Below are 18,834 nucleotides of genomic sequence, written 5' to 3' on the forward strand. Positions count from 1 at the left end.
GCTCCCGTCTTCCCTTTTCCAGCACTGGCAGCTCCCTCAGCTTCACTGACGTGGTCACCCTCGGGCCAGATTTGAACCACAACAGGTTAGTAAGCTTGGTGCACAGATAATATAGCATGACACACATTTAAGTAAGCTTAAGCATGCAATTAATCAATGTTTGAACGCTTAATCTAGCTTGACATAGTTAAATCTTCTCGGCACATAGTTAAGTAAGCTTAGAACACACTTAATCTAGTTTGACATATAATTAAATCATCTTGGAATACAGTTAAATCTTTTTTGCACATAGTTAATTATATTCAAACTTACTTAACAAATCCCACATTTGATCTAGCGCCTATTAACGATGTGAAAACTCGTAGTGTGTTTAATCCCACATTTGTTATAAACGAGGTAAATCTTATAAGGCCGATGAACCCAAATAAAATCTTTTGATTAATTTTTTTTGGATGAAATTCTAGGTCTTTAGAAATGTTGCTCTACTAATTCAAATAGCATCTTTCAATTAGTTTTTTTTGGATGACGGACAATGAACTTAAATATTAAAGATTTGATGAAGAAGCTACCGCCCTAGCCAAGATCATTACAAGTAGCTTCGGCAATGAATTCAAAGCTTAAAGCTTTTAGTTGGCAACATCCTCTACTTGCTCTCTTATGTAATTGTTACTTGACGGTGGTTAAGCTGAGGGAGAAATCAATCTCAATAATCTGAAGAATGTTCAATGTTAAACAACATGTCTATCTTGATTTATGGCGATGCGGATTCTCACCTAGAAGTCTGGCGATCTCGGTGTGAAAGATTTTTTAAATCTTGCGATTGAACTCCAATTTTAGGTTTTCAACTTGGAACTTAGAAATCTTCACCGAAAAAATTGAATCTTGTTTCTTTCTGATCTCTTTGTCTGGACCCAACTGTGAGGACTTGTATTGGTATCTCAGTAATCCATAGGGAAACAGTCAAGAAAAAAATTAAATAATTTTTAGTGCAATCTCTGCTTCGGGTCAAATGTAACGTTCGAATTGGGTTTGGAAATATGTGCTCTCTCTTTTCGACATACGTTTCATTATTAATTTTTTAGGGTTTTGATTCTTGTTGCCTTACCAGGAAGTTATCCTGATTTTTTTTTTTTGAAATCTTGAATATTTTTTTTTTTTGAGGTTTCATGGTAATTATAAGGTTCATACATTGACCATTTACCACCAATGTATCTGCACACTGACCCTTGCAATCTTTTGGGCAGCTGCATGTAGACCTTAGAATTATTTTATGTCCAGCTTATGGATGCATTTTAAGTTCATTCTGCTTTACTGCCATTTTTCACAGAATGCTGCCTTTATTTCTATATCATGGGCAAGATTCTTCATGCTACAATATGAAATACAAATAAGCTCCATGTTTTTGTTCTTCAATGTCCTTATGTGGAGTTTGAATCATAGTATGTCGTTGCGGTCTGAATCAGACAGTACAAAACGTACCATACCATACCAGTTCGGTACCGATATTCGGTACAAATGGCGTATCGACACTCGGTATGCCAAAAAATTTCGTACCGTATCTTACTGATACTGTGCTAGCGTGGCACTCATATGGAGTTTCGTATCGAGACGGCGAACTTTGGTTTGGATAGTAATTCTCAATATAGAGAATGTTTTGGGAAATTATTGATTGGATTAGGGTGTCTTAGAAGGAAGCTGATCTATTGTCCTTCCTCATTTTCTCTCAAAAGTAATTCTCATGTCTCTAGATGAATTACATTCTTTTTCAGTGCTATTGCATGAGTGACATTCTTGAAGGCATGGACTTTAATGGTCCTGGTGTTGATTGGCGCACTCAAATGGATGTGGTGTAGGCCTGTCTTTGCGGCTATAAATGTTTAATCTCCATTCATTGATCATTTTTCTGTTACATGTTCCCCCTTCAACTTGGAAATTTCTACATCTTGTGTTATCTTAATTGGTCCCAATTGCTCTTGACTTTGAACCCCAATTGAATGCATCCAACCTTAGAGGCTCTCCTACAGTATGCCGTCATGTTATCTTGACATGGATTATATAAGCCTTACGCAGCATCCAATTTTCTTCTCTAGAATTACTAGCTTCCTTCTATATTCATCTTAAACATACCCTTGTGGCTACGATATCCTTCCAACATCACTATTGCATGCCAAACTCACATCTTTTTCTGTTCTATAGTTGTTATTAGCCGTGCGTTGTCTCTTTTATGCAACGGTAACTCACATCATATGCGCATGAGTACATCTATAAAAGTCAAAAAAAAAAAGTTGATTGAGGAGGGAAGGAGCAAACTTAAGACTCTTCCAGCGGTACTCTTCTAAATGGTGTGCAACAAAAGAGACAACCCAATCAGTAAAACTGTTCGTCTGTTGATAGACATGAGTGGTCCGAAAAGCTACGAGCCCTTCCACGAGCTCACACACATCCCAAAGTTATAGGTGCATGTCAAGACGACTATGCTTGTCAATACTTTTCTAAATTCAGTTGATCACTATGACCGCATATATTAATTTTTCTGGAATTCATTTCAATATCTTGGAACACAAGTTCTATCAAGCCATGAATGCCGCCGTTCCAAGACTGCTGATCGGTTTCGTAACGCGGCCTTTTATGTGCCATCGTGTTTTGATTCAGGAATCTAGAAAGCGTTCTGGGCCGGTAGCCGTCCGGCACGCCGGTAAAGAACTTGTGGACGCTGCCACTGTACTTACCTCCGTCGGCGGCGCAGACTGAGGACATAGAGGTCAAAAGTGAAGTCTTCGGGCGTACTTTCGAATACTCTCGCCGACGTTGCGCTGTCATCAATGTTGCAGTTCGAAGCTTCCGGCGGTCGCCACCAGTAGAAACGTGCCACGTCAAATAAGCTTCCTGCGGTCGCCGCCAGTAGAAAAGTGCCACGTCAAATTGTTGCAAGATATTAATGGCGGGCCTTTATGTTGACAGCACTCCCTCGGAAGGCCACCAGAAAGAAGCCCCTCCCAAAAAAACCCAAAGTCGATCATTTGCTAGTCTGATCTATTTGGCTTTGCGGGTTCCTCAGTTATGAGGCTGAGTTTTCTTTTAGGTTCGCTTTACGAGAGTCCCTCATCTTTCTTTCATAAAAAAATAAGGGCCCTCACACTTATCTCTCCTGCGGTCACGTGATATCCAGCTGGATTTCTCCGCTTATCGGGAGATTTGGATCCCGTCACCGACGGTTAGAGATTGCGTCTGAGTGTCCGTCTGGGAATTGGAGATCCTCTAGCGTTCACAAGGCTTCTAAAAACACCACCATCACGGGGGATTCCGATCATGGATGGAAATTCTGATCATCTCCATGTGTACATATATGAGCATGTATACGTATATATTGTAAAATAGAAGTATTTCCAATTTATCAACAATTGGAGAAAGCAATCCATGGAGGTAGGAGCTAGTCAAGTCACTTATTATGCAATATTTTCTAATATATACACTCATAAGCCTTTAAAACTCCTAATTGCTTGCAAATTTGTAGAACTATATGTCTGGGCCATGCAATAAACTTTTCATATCTATCAATTATATTACCCTTGTAAGGCCATCTGGTTTATATAAGCAAATATAAGAGCCCAGGGAAAGTGATACTACATAAATACATATCCATATTTACAACTCACCGAAATGCTTGAGTGATAAATAAATATGTCAGACTTAGTTATTATAAAAAAAAAAAAGTTATCATAAGATAGGAATCTCTCTCCTGCACACAAACACTGCTATAAATAGTCATGTTGGTGATAACATCTAATACAAAACTTTCTTAACATTTTATTTCTAGTTATCACTATATATATTACCGATGACAAGAGTAATAAAAGAACATATCAATTGTCGTGCGATATCTCTATGTTACAATACATATTTTTCTCTTGAGTTGTACAGCTTCCCCCAGTGATATGTTTTTCCAAGGATGTTAATATTGTAAACTTCTACAGTAGTGTGCTAGTAGGAGAAGACAAAGAAAGGGCAGAAATTGTGATTTCACGAAATCACAATTTCTGTCGGATAGCTACGAGTGGGTGGCACATCTATGACACGACAGTCATAGGAGTGGAGCTCAGGGCGGCATCGAGGGGCATCATTTATGCGAAGACTGTTATAGGGATTGATGAGATAATTCTAAAATGAGATTTTACTATGGTGATCGATTGGATTCGGAATGTTGAACGATAGATTGACGGTCATCCTCTCCTTAGCGATATACAACTGATGATGCGAGACTATCTTCTTTTAAGCTGCTCGTGTGTACCGGAAGGCAAACAGAATGGTTGATTAGATTACCTCCTTTGCTATCCATCACTCTGGAAAGGTCTTATGAATTAGTATTGTACTTCCGTCTTTATGCCATATATTGTATTTTGACTCAATTAGTTGCACTCACACTAGATTAACCTAGGGCAACCAAAAAAGAAAAAGAACCGCGGTCTCATCCTCATATTTGAATTTCTATGGGCTAGAGAGCCACTGTGCACGGGATCTCTCCATCTGCTCTTACTCTCCTTATGCACAAATCTCAGTGCACAGGCTCATTCTGCACGCGAATCTCAATGCCAACAACGGCCGTGACGCCCTCATCGCCCACGGAAGGCGCGGAAATCCCTCTGCTTTCGTTAGGAGGTGACCGGATCCACGATTCCTCATATAAATATTCTAGCATACCATTTTTTAGCCCCTTCCTCGCTATCATATCCCACGAGCTATCTTTCTCTGTCTCCGTCTAGAGAGAGAGAGAGCTCTTCCTCTTGCCGGCCATTCATATCGATCGAAGTATTCCCATTTGTAAGCAGATCTCTCCTTTTCATCATCGATTTGGCTTAGTCCTCGTAGTTTCGGATCGGTTGCTTTCACGCTTTCTCTCTGTATATTTCTGTATATTTTTCTGTTTTATCTTTTTGAATGATTTTCTATTCTAGATCAAAAGACGAGCTTATAGTTGGATTATATTGAGATCGGGTTTTATTTGATGGAAACGATGTGGTTTTCGTTCGGATCTTAATCAGATACTGTTGTTGATATAAAGAATCTAGGGTTTGGTTATTATATTCTTCTATTTCTGACACTTATTATTGAAATGGAATTCAGAACTCTACTTTGTTTAAGATTGATGTTTTTTGAAGTACTTTATGATTTATTGATCCTTATTTTTTGTGCATCTATCTTCTTCTTCCTTTTCTTTTCATTTTTATTGATCTAGCTCTTGTTTAATGGTATATTGGAAATCCTTTAGCCTTTCATTAGATTTGTTGGATTTCCTTTGTTTTCTAATATATTTTTTTGGATCTCTACCATTTCCCCCTTTTCTTTCTTTTTCCCGGTCTCCTATCGATTCCCGTGAAATTTAGAATACGTTCTCAAAGAAAAGCCCTTTAAATTGGTACTAAATTTCTAGATTTTTTAGATGCTCAGCTTTGCCTTTTCTGATTTATTTTTGTTTATAGTATAACTTTGTCATGCTCACAAAGCTGCTTGAATTTGAGTTATGATTTTTTTTAGTTATAAGTAATGCAAGTTTAGTGGAAAATTTGTAAACTTTTGTTCCAAATCTAATGACCTGTTCATCCAGAAATGGTTTCAATATATTTACATGGAAAGAGTTGGAGATGAATGAGAAGGTTTAGAAAGAAAGGGTCTGATGTGGATTGTGGAGAATGCTATTTTTCAAATTTTGATGATGGTCTCCCCCCCCCCCCCCCCCCCCCCCCTCTTTCCAGTTGCTCCGTGTGGATAATCCAGAAACAAAAAGGGAACATATGCATAGAGTGATGGTGGTTAGAACATTGAGGTACATGTGATGCTTCTACTTGTATGTGGTTCAAATCATGAATGAAATATTTAGCAGAAATGGCGAATCCAATAATGAGAATGAAGATTTTTAGGTCATGTGCTGCAAAGGCCAGTGACAGTCCCTATTATTTGATGTCTCGAATTTGGATCAGATAGTCGGAGGAGGAAGGTGAGGCCAAGGAAGACTTGAATAGGGGACTAGGAAGACTTGAACAAAAAGGGCTTGAAAAAATGTGATAAAATAGCTATGATGAAACATCAATTCTAGATTAAATGACATGCCTCATACATATGGGAGGCACCATATAAAAAGGACATGATTTGTTAATATGTAGTATGCTTAAATTTTGACTTTTGAGCAAACATTAGTTCTGCAACTGTTTATATTGTTGTTAGATTGATTTGGAATTTTAGCAGCTAATGGTTGTCATAAATGTATAATTTAGTATGCCTCACCATTATAAATGTTGTTTAAACCATTCAAACAGATATTTGTTCTTTATTGAAAGACCAACTACTAAGTTAGATTAAGTGATTACTGCTTGTTGCATAGGTAACATGTCCAGAAGCATTTGAAATTTTGGTTTTGGGCATTTTTTTTCATGCATATCATGGACATTGTGGATCATTGATGTGGATATCTTACCATGCATTGACTGTTGAGGTTAATGTTGTTTATCATACCTTGCAAATGTTAAAACCCTCTGATATGCTTTACACTGGCATATGTATATGTATATGTATATCTTATTAGTGAAAAAAAGTCTTCTTATGGTAATTTATAATTTTCTATAATTGCTTAAATTAACGAGCTTTTAAAGTTTGGTAATCTTGTTCCTGTAACAAAAATCTCCAGCAACGACTTAACTATGTTTTGCAAAGTACTGTTTCTTTTCCTATTATCTATGCAATGTGTGCATGCTCGTGTTTTTCCTGCATGTTGTGCTTGTATATGTATGTGTGTTCTCTATGCATATATGCATTTGCATGTAGTGAGTAATCGGGAACAACTATAGGTAGCATTTGGTGACCCAAATGAGATCACTACAGTGAACTTAGATCACGGGTGATCTTTATTTGGTAGTAATATGATCTTTGATGATCTAAGATCATCGTGTTTGTTATGCTATGTTCCAATGATTAAAGATCTCTAGTTATTCACAAGTAACCTATTTCGTATGCCATGGGAATCTAAGATCGTTGACCATATATACCAAAACTACTTTGATATATTTCATATATTTGGCAACTGCTAAACAGAACTCTCAAATAAATTATAGGAAAACATCGATGAACAGGCAGTAGGTCCATACAATTTATATGTAGAATTGTTTGGAGAGACCTGTTATAATTTAACAGAAAAATTATTAATTCTATAAGAATATATTAATTATTATTATAGATTAATATTTTTATTTTTACTTATTGTATTATTATTTTAGTCTTAATATTTTCTTTGATTAGGAAAATAAGGCAGATAGAAGTAATATATTAAATAGTGTTAAAGTGCAATAATATCTTTCTATTATAATTATGAAAGTATAATGGAATGATAATAGGATTAATAATATGTTATATATCATGAATACTATATATATAATATTCATATAATATAATAATGGTGTATTGATATACCAAGTTTTCTCTTTGCATAGAGGGGCATTTTTTTCCTCTATATTTCAGCCCAAAATTATTGCTCTGCGGTGATCTTGGAAACGCATCCTTAAGGCTGGCTTTAAGATCACTGGGTTGGATGGTGATTTTAGGAGTGGAGGTGATTTGGGATCACTGCCACATAAGATCACTAGGGTGCAACCAAATGCGGTGATCCCGTTATCTCTACCCATATCATCCTTGATCTTGGGATCATCACTCCATACCAAATGCCCCCATAATGTTTGCCAAATCCGGCAAGTCTATAGCTAGCTGATGTCTTTTACTTGAGAAATGAGATGAATGGGCCTAACTAAAGGGCCATAAGACATATATGATCTCAACTCAACCAAAAATTTCAAAGAACACTCGTCATGTTTGGTTGAAAGATCAAACTTCAAAGTTTCTAGTATCTCACCAAATTCTTTCTATTGAATATTTAAATTACAGAAAATAACCATGTAGAATTACACAGAACAGTCGTTTAAAATTTCACCCCTATTTCCTTTCCTGTGTACTTACAACAGTGTGTGGCATATTGTGTACCAAATTGATTGTTTTATCTATAATGATTTGTCTTCTAATTTTATCAGATATGGCTTCTTTTGCGGCGTTCTTGAAATTTCAGGATTAAGGTTACCCATTGCATATTTTCTATTATCTTCTTTATGATAATATTTTTAAAGATGTTTTTCCTTTTGCTTTCTTTCCTTTTGAATCAGGAGGCATTATGGCTAGCAAACGAATTCAAAAGGAACTTCTGGATTTGCAAAAAGATCCTCCAACTTCGTGCAGTGCTGGACCTGTTGGGGAGGATCTATTCCATTGGCAGGCGACGATAATGGGTCCTGCTGACAGCCCTTTTTCGGGAGGGGTCTTCTTTATTAAAATTCATTTCCCTCCTGACTATCCATTCAAGCCTCCCAAGGTCAACTTCCAGACCAAGGTACAAGGGTTCCAGTACCTCTATGTTTTTGCCTTTTCTGTTACCAGATTTTTATTGACTGCTGCTATATTCTGTTGTAATGCATGTGCCTCATAAGATCTTGGAAGGTTGTGATTATGCAAATTGTTGTCTATGATTTTTTTTTTTAAATAAAATCTACAAGGTACTGCATTAACAAACTAATAAGATGGTTAAATATTTCGGACTGTTGAATTGAGAATTTGAGATTGTTTTTTTGCTATGAAATTGATTATATTTGATAATATGATGGCAATGGCTTAGATGCCTAATTTTGCATATAAGTGACTTGAACTGTGTAAGGTGGTGCAGATGGCTGGAAATTTCTTGCGTAAAATTTACAGTTGTCAATTTATCTGTCCTGGTAGTTTGTTAAAGGGTAGTGTTTGCAAGTAGAAGTTTATAAATACATTGTAAACAAATGACTGCATCTTGCTACCTGATGATTTGACTTTTAACATGCTTTTAACTACTAATAGCTTAGAGAAGATTAATATCATTTTAGAAGCATTTTGCAGTCTTCTTTGGAAGCCTTTAGACACAGTACTTCTTTCCGTCAATTGTTTAGTTAAATTGCAGAACTAAATTAATGATGCTTTAATTTTTTATTTTCTTGGTTCTGAATCTATGGTGCTTGTATTTCATATACAGTTTCCATAGCTTTTTGGGTTGTAGAAGACTAATACCTTGGTGAATAAAATATAGAACTGAAGCATATCAATATGTTATCTGCCAATGTTTTAAAAGGTGCCTGCATTGGCTTCCTAGGAAGGCCGGTCTAGATTCTTACCTTTATATATTGCATCATCTTTGAGTATGGGGGATGAACCACCCGATACATGAACTAGTATCAAATGTTGTCAAGTTGATACTTCCCAGTAACTTATAACATGTCTTAGTCGATGTGATATGTCTCGGTTTCGTTATGTCTCTTTAGATTCTCTTTGTAATTATTATTTTTCTAGTTTATTATTTTTGGGCTGCCTTGGCTTCTAGGAGTATGCTTGGTGCCTAGGTACTAGGTGGCCACCTAGCTGCCCTTTTACTGCCTAGAGTCCTTTAAAACATTGATGGCAGTGTTGTGTAGTTTTGTTTAATAATGCATGCATGCACACACATATGCTTATTTGTTGGCTAACTGCTACTCAATTTAGCATCTGTGAAAGAGTTATGATACATAAATCTTACTTAATAGGTTTCACCAAATTTAGTACATCATCATTGTAAACAAATATTGATATTTCAAATTCGATACAATTATGCTAAATTTTAATTTTCCTTGTTACCTTCTACAACTAAATGTTAAGAGAAATTGTCCAGTCTGGTATCCCCACAAGAGAATTACCACTTATTGGTTGGCTATGCTGGCAAATAGCCTGCATCAGGTGCTATCATATTTTCCTTCTGACTAATTATTTCTCAACAGCATTCACTTATTGTGGTGTATTTTGTTAGAGCAAAGTAAAACTGATGCATGACCTGCCACTTCTGAATTTTGGAATAACTTTTATCTTTTATTGATTATTGTTAGGTCCAAGTTTTCTTTTGAAAATGGATACTTAACAGTACTTAAAATCCAAGGCCCTTAGGCTCTTTAATGGTCACCTTAAAAATTCATAAGGTGCTTGTTTCTCAACATCACCAGGATTCTAGATGACCTATAGGTTAAGTTGATGATCAACTCACTTTATCATTATTAAATTGAGAAATTGATGATACTAAGCTACTTACCTCAGAGTTTACCTGGGGATCTGTATTGCATGAAATTAATATCTTTTCTTTCGTACACTAACTAGAATTATTGCACGTCAAAGACTTGATGCTGGGGATGGGAATGACACTTTATTCTTGGTTAACTTTGAAACAGTCTCACATAAATAATGTAACGAGATTGCTGCAATAAGTGGCATACTCCAAGTCATGTTTGTCCACGTTTTGCTTGCAATGAATCACAATTTTCTAAGTGCGTAAAAAGTGGATCATGTTCTCGGTGATGGATGGAGTTTATAAAAATTTCTCAGCTAAACTATTGTCCATTTGATTGAGGAATAAACTGAAACTTCAGCTACCAGATGGTAATCTTTGTTAAATTCTAGCCTCTTTCAGAGTATGGATGATAATTGCTAGAATGTCTTTATACATTATATTAGTACATATGATCTGCTATCTGTTTGCATCTCTCTGAAGAAGATATTCTGCATTCTTGATGTTAAGATTTTGACTTTCTGTATCGGGCTGTGAAGGTTTATCACCCAAACATCAACTCCAATGGCAGCATCTGCCTTGACATCCTGAAGGAACAGTGGAGCCCAGCCCTGACCATATCAAAGGTTCTCTTATCTATCTGCTCTCTCCTCACAGATCCCAACCCTGATGACCCTCTTGTCCCTGAGATTGCCCACATCTACAAGACACAAAGGTCCCGCTATGAGGAGACGGCCAGAGCATGGACCCAGAAGTATGCCATGGGCTGACATCTTCCAATCTGGAAACAAAATTGCGAGGTAAAAGAACATCATGTTGTGAGAACCAAGACAGTCTAGCCTTTTATCTTACGATGCTTGAGATGGCTTTGCCAGATGATAAGAAGTTTGGCATTGCATGCTTGTTTCTGTATACCACTGTGGAATTGGATCACTGTGACCTATATGAATTTTGTGTTGGTTTTGTTCTATACTAAGTACACCTGACATGTGGTGCAGGTATTTCTTGGCGTCAAAAGCGTTAAGTATGTCTTTGAACTAGCTATTTTCATGACTCAACTCGAGTCTTCTTGGTATTTCTTTTGTTTTATTTGCTCTGATTTTGTAGATTGCATTAGTTTTATTGATTAAATACGGTCGTAGATTATTGGATTACCATGAAAATTTCTGTTTGGTTAAATTAGATCTGGTCATAAGGTTTAGTTGATTTACAGCATTGCGCTCTATATAGTCCTCTAAAACAGTGCAATCTCTTCATCGACTGCCTGAAGGATGGGGATTCCATGGGGTGAGTTTTGTATTTGTTTTAGCTTTAACGAGGACATTGTTAAGAATCAAAGATTGTTACAGAGACATCAGTATATGTAACTGCAATCTTTCTAACTCTGCCTTATCCATATAAGAAAAGGAGCGTAGTACAAATATTAAAGGATATGGGAAGTGAACAAATATGGAAAAAAAGGGACCGGAGGGTGGGGCAGGAGTGAGAGAAAGATCCGGAGACTGGCAATTATATTGGGTGCTGAACGTGGGGAAAGCTTTAAAGGGAAGAAAACATTAATAGGATTATATTAGAATCAGATAAAAAATAGAGAAAAACAGTTTCCTAAAGTGATAATTATAAGGGTTTTTTTGTATGAATATTTTTTTAAAAATTCAAATTTGAGTGAATACCTTTTAAAATTTATATTTATTTCTATACTTTCATAAAACACTTTTTTTACACACACAAATACCTCTATGACAGTTTTTCTAACACCATTAATAAAAACTATATTTATTTTAATTAAAAATAAAATAAAATTTTGAAATTATTTTTTTGATTTCAATCGCGATCGTCTGATAATTTTTTTTGCACATCTACGTATTAAGAATATTTAATCATTTTAATTTAAAACCATTAATTTTTATTGGCGTTGGATGATGTGGGTATATATGATAAGGATAAAAATTGGATAGAATAGTAAAACAAATATTTTACGAGGATATACATGCAAATATCAATTTTAAGAGGATATTTATATAAAATTTGATATTTATGTAAAAAAATTCTAATTATAAAATATGTGAACAGGGGTTTGTGGCTGATGAAAGCTATCAAGATGCATAGCATGTGGGAATCGGTACAATATTCGTTAGGTTAAATATCTACCATTGTTTATCATTACTGCAGCCTGCAGGGTTCTTGAATTGGAATTCCTTCCGCCATTCATCTGAAAGTGGGCAAAGTTGGTTTACTGAACATACTAGTACCGTCATGATGTCGTGCTATAATTTACCAAAGATTATAAAGGACTTGTATGTTGGGTTTTTCTTTGCTGGTCTCCCTCTCTTAATTTGGTTAATTAGCCAGCCAAAGGGAATTAAAATATCAGTGAAAGATAAAGCAACAAGCCCGAGTATGTTACTTGAATGGAATGGAACTAATTCCTGGTAGGCTTCTGAATCTTTGTGTTCTATTTCAGCACTGTGATCTCTATGCTGGCCATGCTTTTTTCCCAGTGTCTTAATTATCCATGTATAAAACTCTCATCATTGCCTGCAATTGTCGCTACCTCTCATCCTGCTGCTCATATCTCAAATCCTGGAACATTAGCACTCTCTTTGGATGATGAAAGTAAAACTTGTGGAGATGAGGCATAAAACTGGCTAATCTAGGCATAATGAGCTTTTCATGATCATATTTTTCATACAACTTTCTTTTCCAGCAATCAAGTGGGGAGTCAGAAGGCCTTCGAAGAAAGTAGCCACTGCTTGCTTGGGTAACGCTAGCCCACTGGGCATTACCATACTCTGGTGGAGATTGTGTTTATCTTATGAGGTGATATAAATATGCAGGTCTTATGAAATTGCGTTATCTTATGAGGTGATTTGGACGTTGTGGAGGCAGACTGCAGAATTGCCGTCGCTTAGATTTTACTGACCAATGTTGCTTGAACAGCGTTTAGTTGTATTGCGTTGGTAGGTTACAACACAAAATGCATTTATCATTACACCATCTATCATAATAGTTTCCTAAACATCTTGAAATTTACTCTGATGAGCGCGCTTCCAAAATCTTAACCCATCCAAGGATCATAGTATGTCCCTCTACCAAATCCCACCAACCTAAATACAAAGGAAAAAAAAAAGAAAAAAAAAGATATTGATTGTGAGAAATAGGGTGGCTTTTTAGGCCAAACATGTATTTAGAGAGGCTAACGGGCTGCGAATTAGGTGGCTGCCTATGTAACCAGTTATTTTGGAGGCACCATGTGGGCCGGGGAGGGAGAGTTGTCTCAGGCACTTTGTGACCTTTTGTTTTCTGACCTTATTGAGTGTATTCGTACTTGTAATATATGAAATACCTGTCTTAGTAAAAAAAAAAAATTCTTAAGAGAAGAGAAAGATAAGAAGAAGCATAACCTTTATCATCAAAAAATAATAATAATAATTATTCTGCATCTATTGATCCGTATGGAAAATCGCTCTGAAGAAGATCCCATTCCTAGTGATTCTATGGTTTATCTCTATCTCAAAGAAAGGAGGAGCTTGCGCCTGGAGTTGGCGTGAGGGCCAATCGAGAATTTGATCCAATGAACTTTGTTTAGCTAGGGAATTGGATTTCTTCTTAGTTGTAAGGGTATGTATGCAAAAATGTTGGAAGTTAAATTGGGAGCTGCTATGCTTGTACCGTGCCATTGACCTGCCGCTATATCAATGCTTTTGGTGAGTCCGAGCTAACCTGTGGTCCACCAAAATGTTGATGTAGCAAAGTGGCTCCGTTATGCAGGTTAGTCGCGCATAACAAATTGGTGACACTAGGAGTATAATTGAGATGATTGAGCTTGGACCTGATAAGGCTTGGTTTGAAATTAATTTGATCTTAAACTTTAAGATCAAGCTTGATTTGTTCATGATTATGCTGGGCTTACTTGATAAGATCGATAATTCTAAATTGGCTTGAGATCAATTCAAGCTTCAAGCTTTGGTAAAAGTTTAATTTTTAAGTTTAATTCAAGCTTGGTTCAAGCCTATTTTAACATTTAATCATTTTGAAGTAAGAAAAGAATAAAGATGCTAAACAAAGCCTTGTTCCAATGATCAATTATCATATAATATATACATAATATAAATATATTCAAGTCATATTGCACCGAGCTTCATCAAACCTAATCATTTTGTTTTTGACTTGGCTGGAAATTAATTTGGAGCCAGTTTTGCGTTAAAGCATTATTTACCAAACATTGTATCAGACTTGGCTCGCCCTTGTCCTGTTTCTATATGGAGAACCAAAAAAAAAATAAAAAATAAAAAAATAATTCGTCCCACAAGGTACGGCACTCCTTAATCCGACGGTTTTGATAGATGTATCCATAAAAGGTAAGGAAGAGTTTGAAACACAGTAAAATTAGGACTTCTATAGCAGATATGGTCAAAGTTTAGATTTGCACTATGATTATAGGATTTGGATCTCCAGTCGATCTTTTTTTACCCCCAAGAATCCGGTTTGCCAACTACCTTCCATATAAAGGACGCTTGGAGACTTATCAAAAGCTAGGAGGAGTAGGAGATTCGACTCCGAGTCCGCTTATTCCCCGAAATCGACGCCTTCGGAGATCAGAACTTTATATCCCCTTGGATCATACGGTTTGGTTTATTTTTTTGACCTCTCCACTGCCAGAGTTTCTTAGCTCGAGCTTCTGCTACCTCGTCAAGGAAGAACCAGAAACAAAAGGATTATTCTCCTCTGTTTTTTTTTTCGTTTCTATCCTGTTCTCGGAGTGAGAGCGAAACGTTCCCAGGTAGCTTTCTGGCTTGAGAACGTTATAAAGTTTTCTCTTTCTCCATCCGTGCTGCTATCATTGAGCTACGTGAAGATCTTCTTCTAGTTTGTTTAATTGTCCTCTAACACCAGATCACTTGGTTTCCTGTCATGATTTTGGAGTGGAAGATTATAAAGGTCGTACCTAAGAGCTATCTTGTGACTGCAAGAAGAGACCACCGGTGGAGAAGTTGCAACTGAGGTAATCTCTGCTCTAACTTTCCTTTTAGATCTCTAAAATACATGGCGTAAGAAGATCGGGTCTGCTACGTTTGGCATTGCTTTTTTTCCTCAAAAAACCTAGTTTTCTGTAACTTCGATGCTTCTGAGAAAGTGCTTTAGAAAGCGCTTTTTCAGTTGTCTGGTGTTTTTTGGTAGCAGATTGTCATTGTTTTTTTGGTGTCCATAGGGTTGAATTGTGTCAATAAGGTTGAATCACACTGCTGTAGCTAGGCTTAAACTTCTTGTGTAGGTAAAAGACGCGGTAAGACCGTTATTTTATTATTTTGGTTCTGGTAATTGGGTGCATGATAAGGTTGATTTAAATTTCACTTTGTGCAGTTCATTCAAAACCTCCAATTTGTTTGTTCCTTAGCAAGACGCACTCATTATTTTTCGTGTTTCATGCATAAGTTTAGATCAACCCAAAGGAGCAACCTCTTAACATTTCAAAAAAAAAAAACCATCAGGAGTTGTTTAATTTTCAAGCAATTCCAAACATGCCCACTGCTTTTACTCGCAGTTTTTACAAGCTAATATTGTTTCTCTCCTGTAGATTTGTTTTCATAGCAAGTTGTTATTGTAACTCTTTCTTAGATTTGTGGCTGCATGGTACTGAAAACTGATGATCTAGGGAAAGGTGTACTAAATCGTTTTCTTACAATTCTTTGCTTCTTAGATGGGTGACGGAAGTGATTTTGAAAAGCTGACAGTAAAAGCGCTGCTGCGGAGGAAATTAAAGTATCGAAAGATTAAAGACCGCGATGGAGATGTGGCGTGTTATGCTCTATCTTCAGGCCGGAGTTTAGCAGCCTTAAATAGTCAGGTGAAAGCTCGGAGTGACACTGAAGAAGGTGGAATTATTGGAAGCCCAGAGGCTGATGCTGCATCGAAACAACAGTCTAGTGATGGATTTCCTCCAAGCACTAAAGAGAGTGTTGCAGATCATAAAGCAGTCTCTCATAATCTCGGAAAAAGGAAACATATGGATGATGATGCCACTTGCAGGCTTTGTGGGAAAAACTTTCCATCGATGAAGGCATTGTATGGTCATATGAGAAGCCATGAGAGAAACTGGCGAGGACTGACTCCGCCATCTGAAGTGCACACGCTGGTGCCAATACCAGCTGCTGATTTCAAAAGCTCCAATATATTTTTGCCACCATTGAAGTCGTCCGTGATCGCAAAGAGACATAGGAAAGCCAAAGCAGCTGCCAATCCCAGGACGGAAGAAGAGTTGGAGGATCCATTGATCAATGCTGCCAAGAATCTTATGTTTTTGGCCAATGGGGGTTTCTCTCTGGATTCAACCCCAGCAAGGCAGCAACAAAATAGGAACTCTGTACCATATAATTCAAAACCGATGAGCAATGAGGACGATCTGAAAATCAGCACTACTGCACAAATGGATGCAGATACGACTGGAAAGAGCTCGAACCAAAACATTAATAATTCGGTGATCGACTGCAATGGAACAGTAGACATGTCAAGCGGGAAGCCAACGAAGAAGAAAGATGATTTGGAAATAGTGACCGAGTTGGCCGGAGACCAGAAGCAGTATTTGTGCACCGCCTGCAACAAGTCATTCTCCACTCACCAAGCACTCGGGGGTCATACAGCGAGCCACAACAAAGGCAAGAGCAATGCAGGAGTTGAGGAAGCAAAGCTAGCACAAGCTGAAGGTAATTTGATTGGCCAAAGTGGTGGTTCGGCCATGAAAGTCTCCGAGCATCGGTGCAAGATCTGCAGCCTGGTATTCCCAACGGGGCAGGCTCTTGGTGGGCACATGCGGAAGCATTGGACGGGTCCCGAGAATGTTGCTGCACCCTCGTCATCAAAGAATGGTAAAAAAGCAAACCAAACTTCCTCATCGTCAGAGAATGCTACAAAAGCAACCCAACCCTCCTCACCATCGGAGAATGCTCCAAAAGCAGAACATCGTTATCTAGATATCGATATCAATGAGCCTGCACCGCCCGAAGACGCCGGATAGCTCGCAGGACGTGGGCTTGGAGGAAAGATGGAAGTGTGCATTGCGGTTTCAAGTTACAAATAAGTCAAAAAAAAAAAAATCTGTGATTGAATTATTCAGAATTAGACTGTTAGACAATAAGAGAGGACTGAAGCTTGTTTTGGATTACTAAATTTTGTTGGTTTCTCTTCCATGGTCCTGGTTTCTTTCTTTAGTTGTGACGATTTTTTATGTCCCTAAGGATGGTGGAAAGGTCAATTGAAGCCTTCTCCTTCTATCTACCTATGATATATGCAATCCACACTTCTGTTGTGTTTTTAGAATTGGTTATGAATAAACTCAGGCATATTCCTTTGAGGCCTGCTTTTGCTTTCTTGCTCTTGCACTTGCCCTTAGGTATGGCGGCCGCCGCTCCAACATTATCGTCTCCACAGCGTCTGTGCGGGAATTGTTCGATAAAATGCCATCGTGGAGCATCGGACTAATTGTGCGTGCTTTGTCTCGGCGTGGTTAGCTTGATGAAGTCGCCATGGTAGGCATCCTCTCTGCGTACACCAACACGAGCATATTCAAGCTCGGTAAGATCCTCCAAGAAGACGGATAGATCCACGCCCGTGCTCCTAAATCTGGTGCTGGCTTTAACATCCTCGTTTGCAACTCATTAGCCCTCCTAAATCTGGTGCTGGATGGATCCTAAATCTGGAACATTAGCACTCTCTTTGGATGATGAAAGCAAAACTTGTGGAGATGAGGCATAAAACTGGCTAATCTAGGCATAATGAGCTTGTCATGATCATACAACTTTCTTTTCCAGCAATCAAGTAGTGAGTCAGAAGGTCTTCGAAGAAAGTAGCCACTGCTTGCTTGGGTAAAGCTTGGCCCACTGGTCATTACCATACTTTGGTGGAGATTGTGTTTATCTTATAAGGTGATATAAATATTCAGGTCTCATGAGATTGTGTTATCTTATGAGGTGATTTGGATGTTGTGGGGGCAGACTGCAGAATCCAGCCATAATGCATGATAAATGAGAGATTGTTCGTTCTGTTACGCACTCGCAAGCCTACTGATAGACATGCACGTTGCCGTCGCTTAGATTTTACTAACTGATGCCGCTTGAACAGAGTTTAGTTGTGTTAAGTTGGTAGGTGTAAGGACCTGAAATTGGGCCCATTCTTGGGCCCAATGAACTGAAGTCGGCAATGGATGCCGACTTCAGTCTGTTCATCGTGGTCTTCCCACGATGAACACGCCGGCCGAACGGCCAGCGTGATCTCCGCAAGCCCCCTCTCTTCCCCTCTCTCTCTTCGTGAAGAGGGTTAGAAAATTTAAGGGATTGGGAATAGTTTAAATTATGTTTCTTAGTTAATTAAATAATTAATGTTTGTGTTTTAATCAGGGGTTCGTGATATTAGTGGCAGGGATTTTTAAGCGAACCCAGGTAGGTAACCTTGCTTAAAGTATGATTTACATGTACTATGCATATGTGTGATTATTTCCAGCATATTGATATGTTTTATATTCTTGGCAGTATTATCATTTAGAAGCATGTTTTTGACTGTAAATCGATCATCTGAAAATCTATTATGCATATATATTGGTTTTGAAAACTTATGTTTATATTAAGTTTGATTGTTGGAATTTGTGGATGTGATTTTGGAGACCGCGTGACTATTGTCTAGAATTCCCGCCAATG

At 37.6% G+C, this 18,834-nt stretch overlaps 2 protein-coding genes across 3 annotated transcripts; both read left to right on the forward strand.

Moving 5' to 3' along the window:
- Positions 1-4,690: 4,690 nt before the first annotated feature.
- LOC103702343 (ubiquitin-conjugating enzyme E2 28-like) lies at positions 4,691-11,233 on the forward strand. Of its 2 annotated transcripts, XM_026802705.2 has the most exons (4): positions 4,705-4,818; positions 5,751-5,821; positions 8,199-8,422; positions 10,684-11,233. In XM_026802705.2, the coding sequence occupies exons 3-4, from the start codon at positions 8,207-8,209 to the stop codon at positions 10,912-10,914; spliced, it is 447 nt and encodes a 148-aa protein (XP_026658506.1). In that variant the 5' UTR covers positions 4,705-4,818; positions 5,751-5,821; positions 8,199-8,206; the 3' UTR covers positions 10,915-11,233. The 2 variants fall into 2 exon arrangements, with proteins under 2 accessions (XP_008782949.1, XP_026658506.1); XM_008784727.4 differs by lacking the exon at positions 5,751-5,821 and having other exon boundaries at positions 4,691-4,818.
- A 3,546-nt stretch (positions 11,234-14,779) lies between these two features.
- LOC103699889 (zinc finger protein ZAT1-like) lies at positions 14,780-17,441 on the forward strand. The gene is made up of 2 exons (XM_039127961.1): positions 14,780-15,149; positions 15,846-17,441. The coding sequence occupies exon 2, from the start codon at positions 15,846-15,848 to the stop codon at positions 17,157-17,159; it is 1,314 nt and encodes a 437-aa protein (XP_038983889.1). The 5' UTR covers positions 14,780-15,149; the 3' UTR covers positions 17,160-17,441.
- Positions 17,442-18,834: the final 1,393 nt, after the last annotated feature.

The sequence above is a fragment of the Phoenix dactylifera genome, chromosome 7, assembly GCF_009389715.1.
Source record: "Phoenix dactylifera cultivar Barhee BC4 chromosome 7, palm_55x_up_171113_PBpolish2nd_filt_p, whole genome shotgun sequence".
Classification (NCBI taxonomy): Eukaryota; Viridiplantae; Streptophyta; class Magnoliopsida; order Arecales; family Arecaceae; genus Phoenix; species Phoenix dactylifera.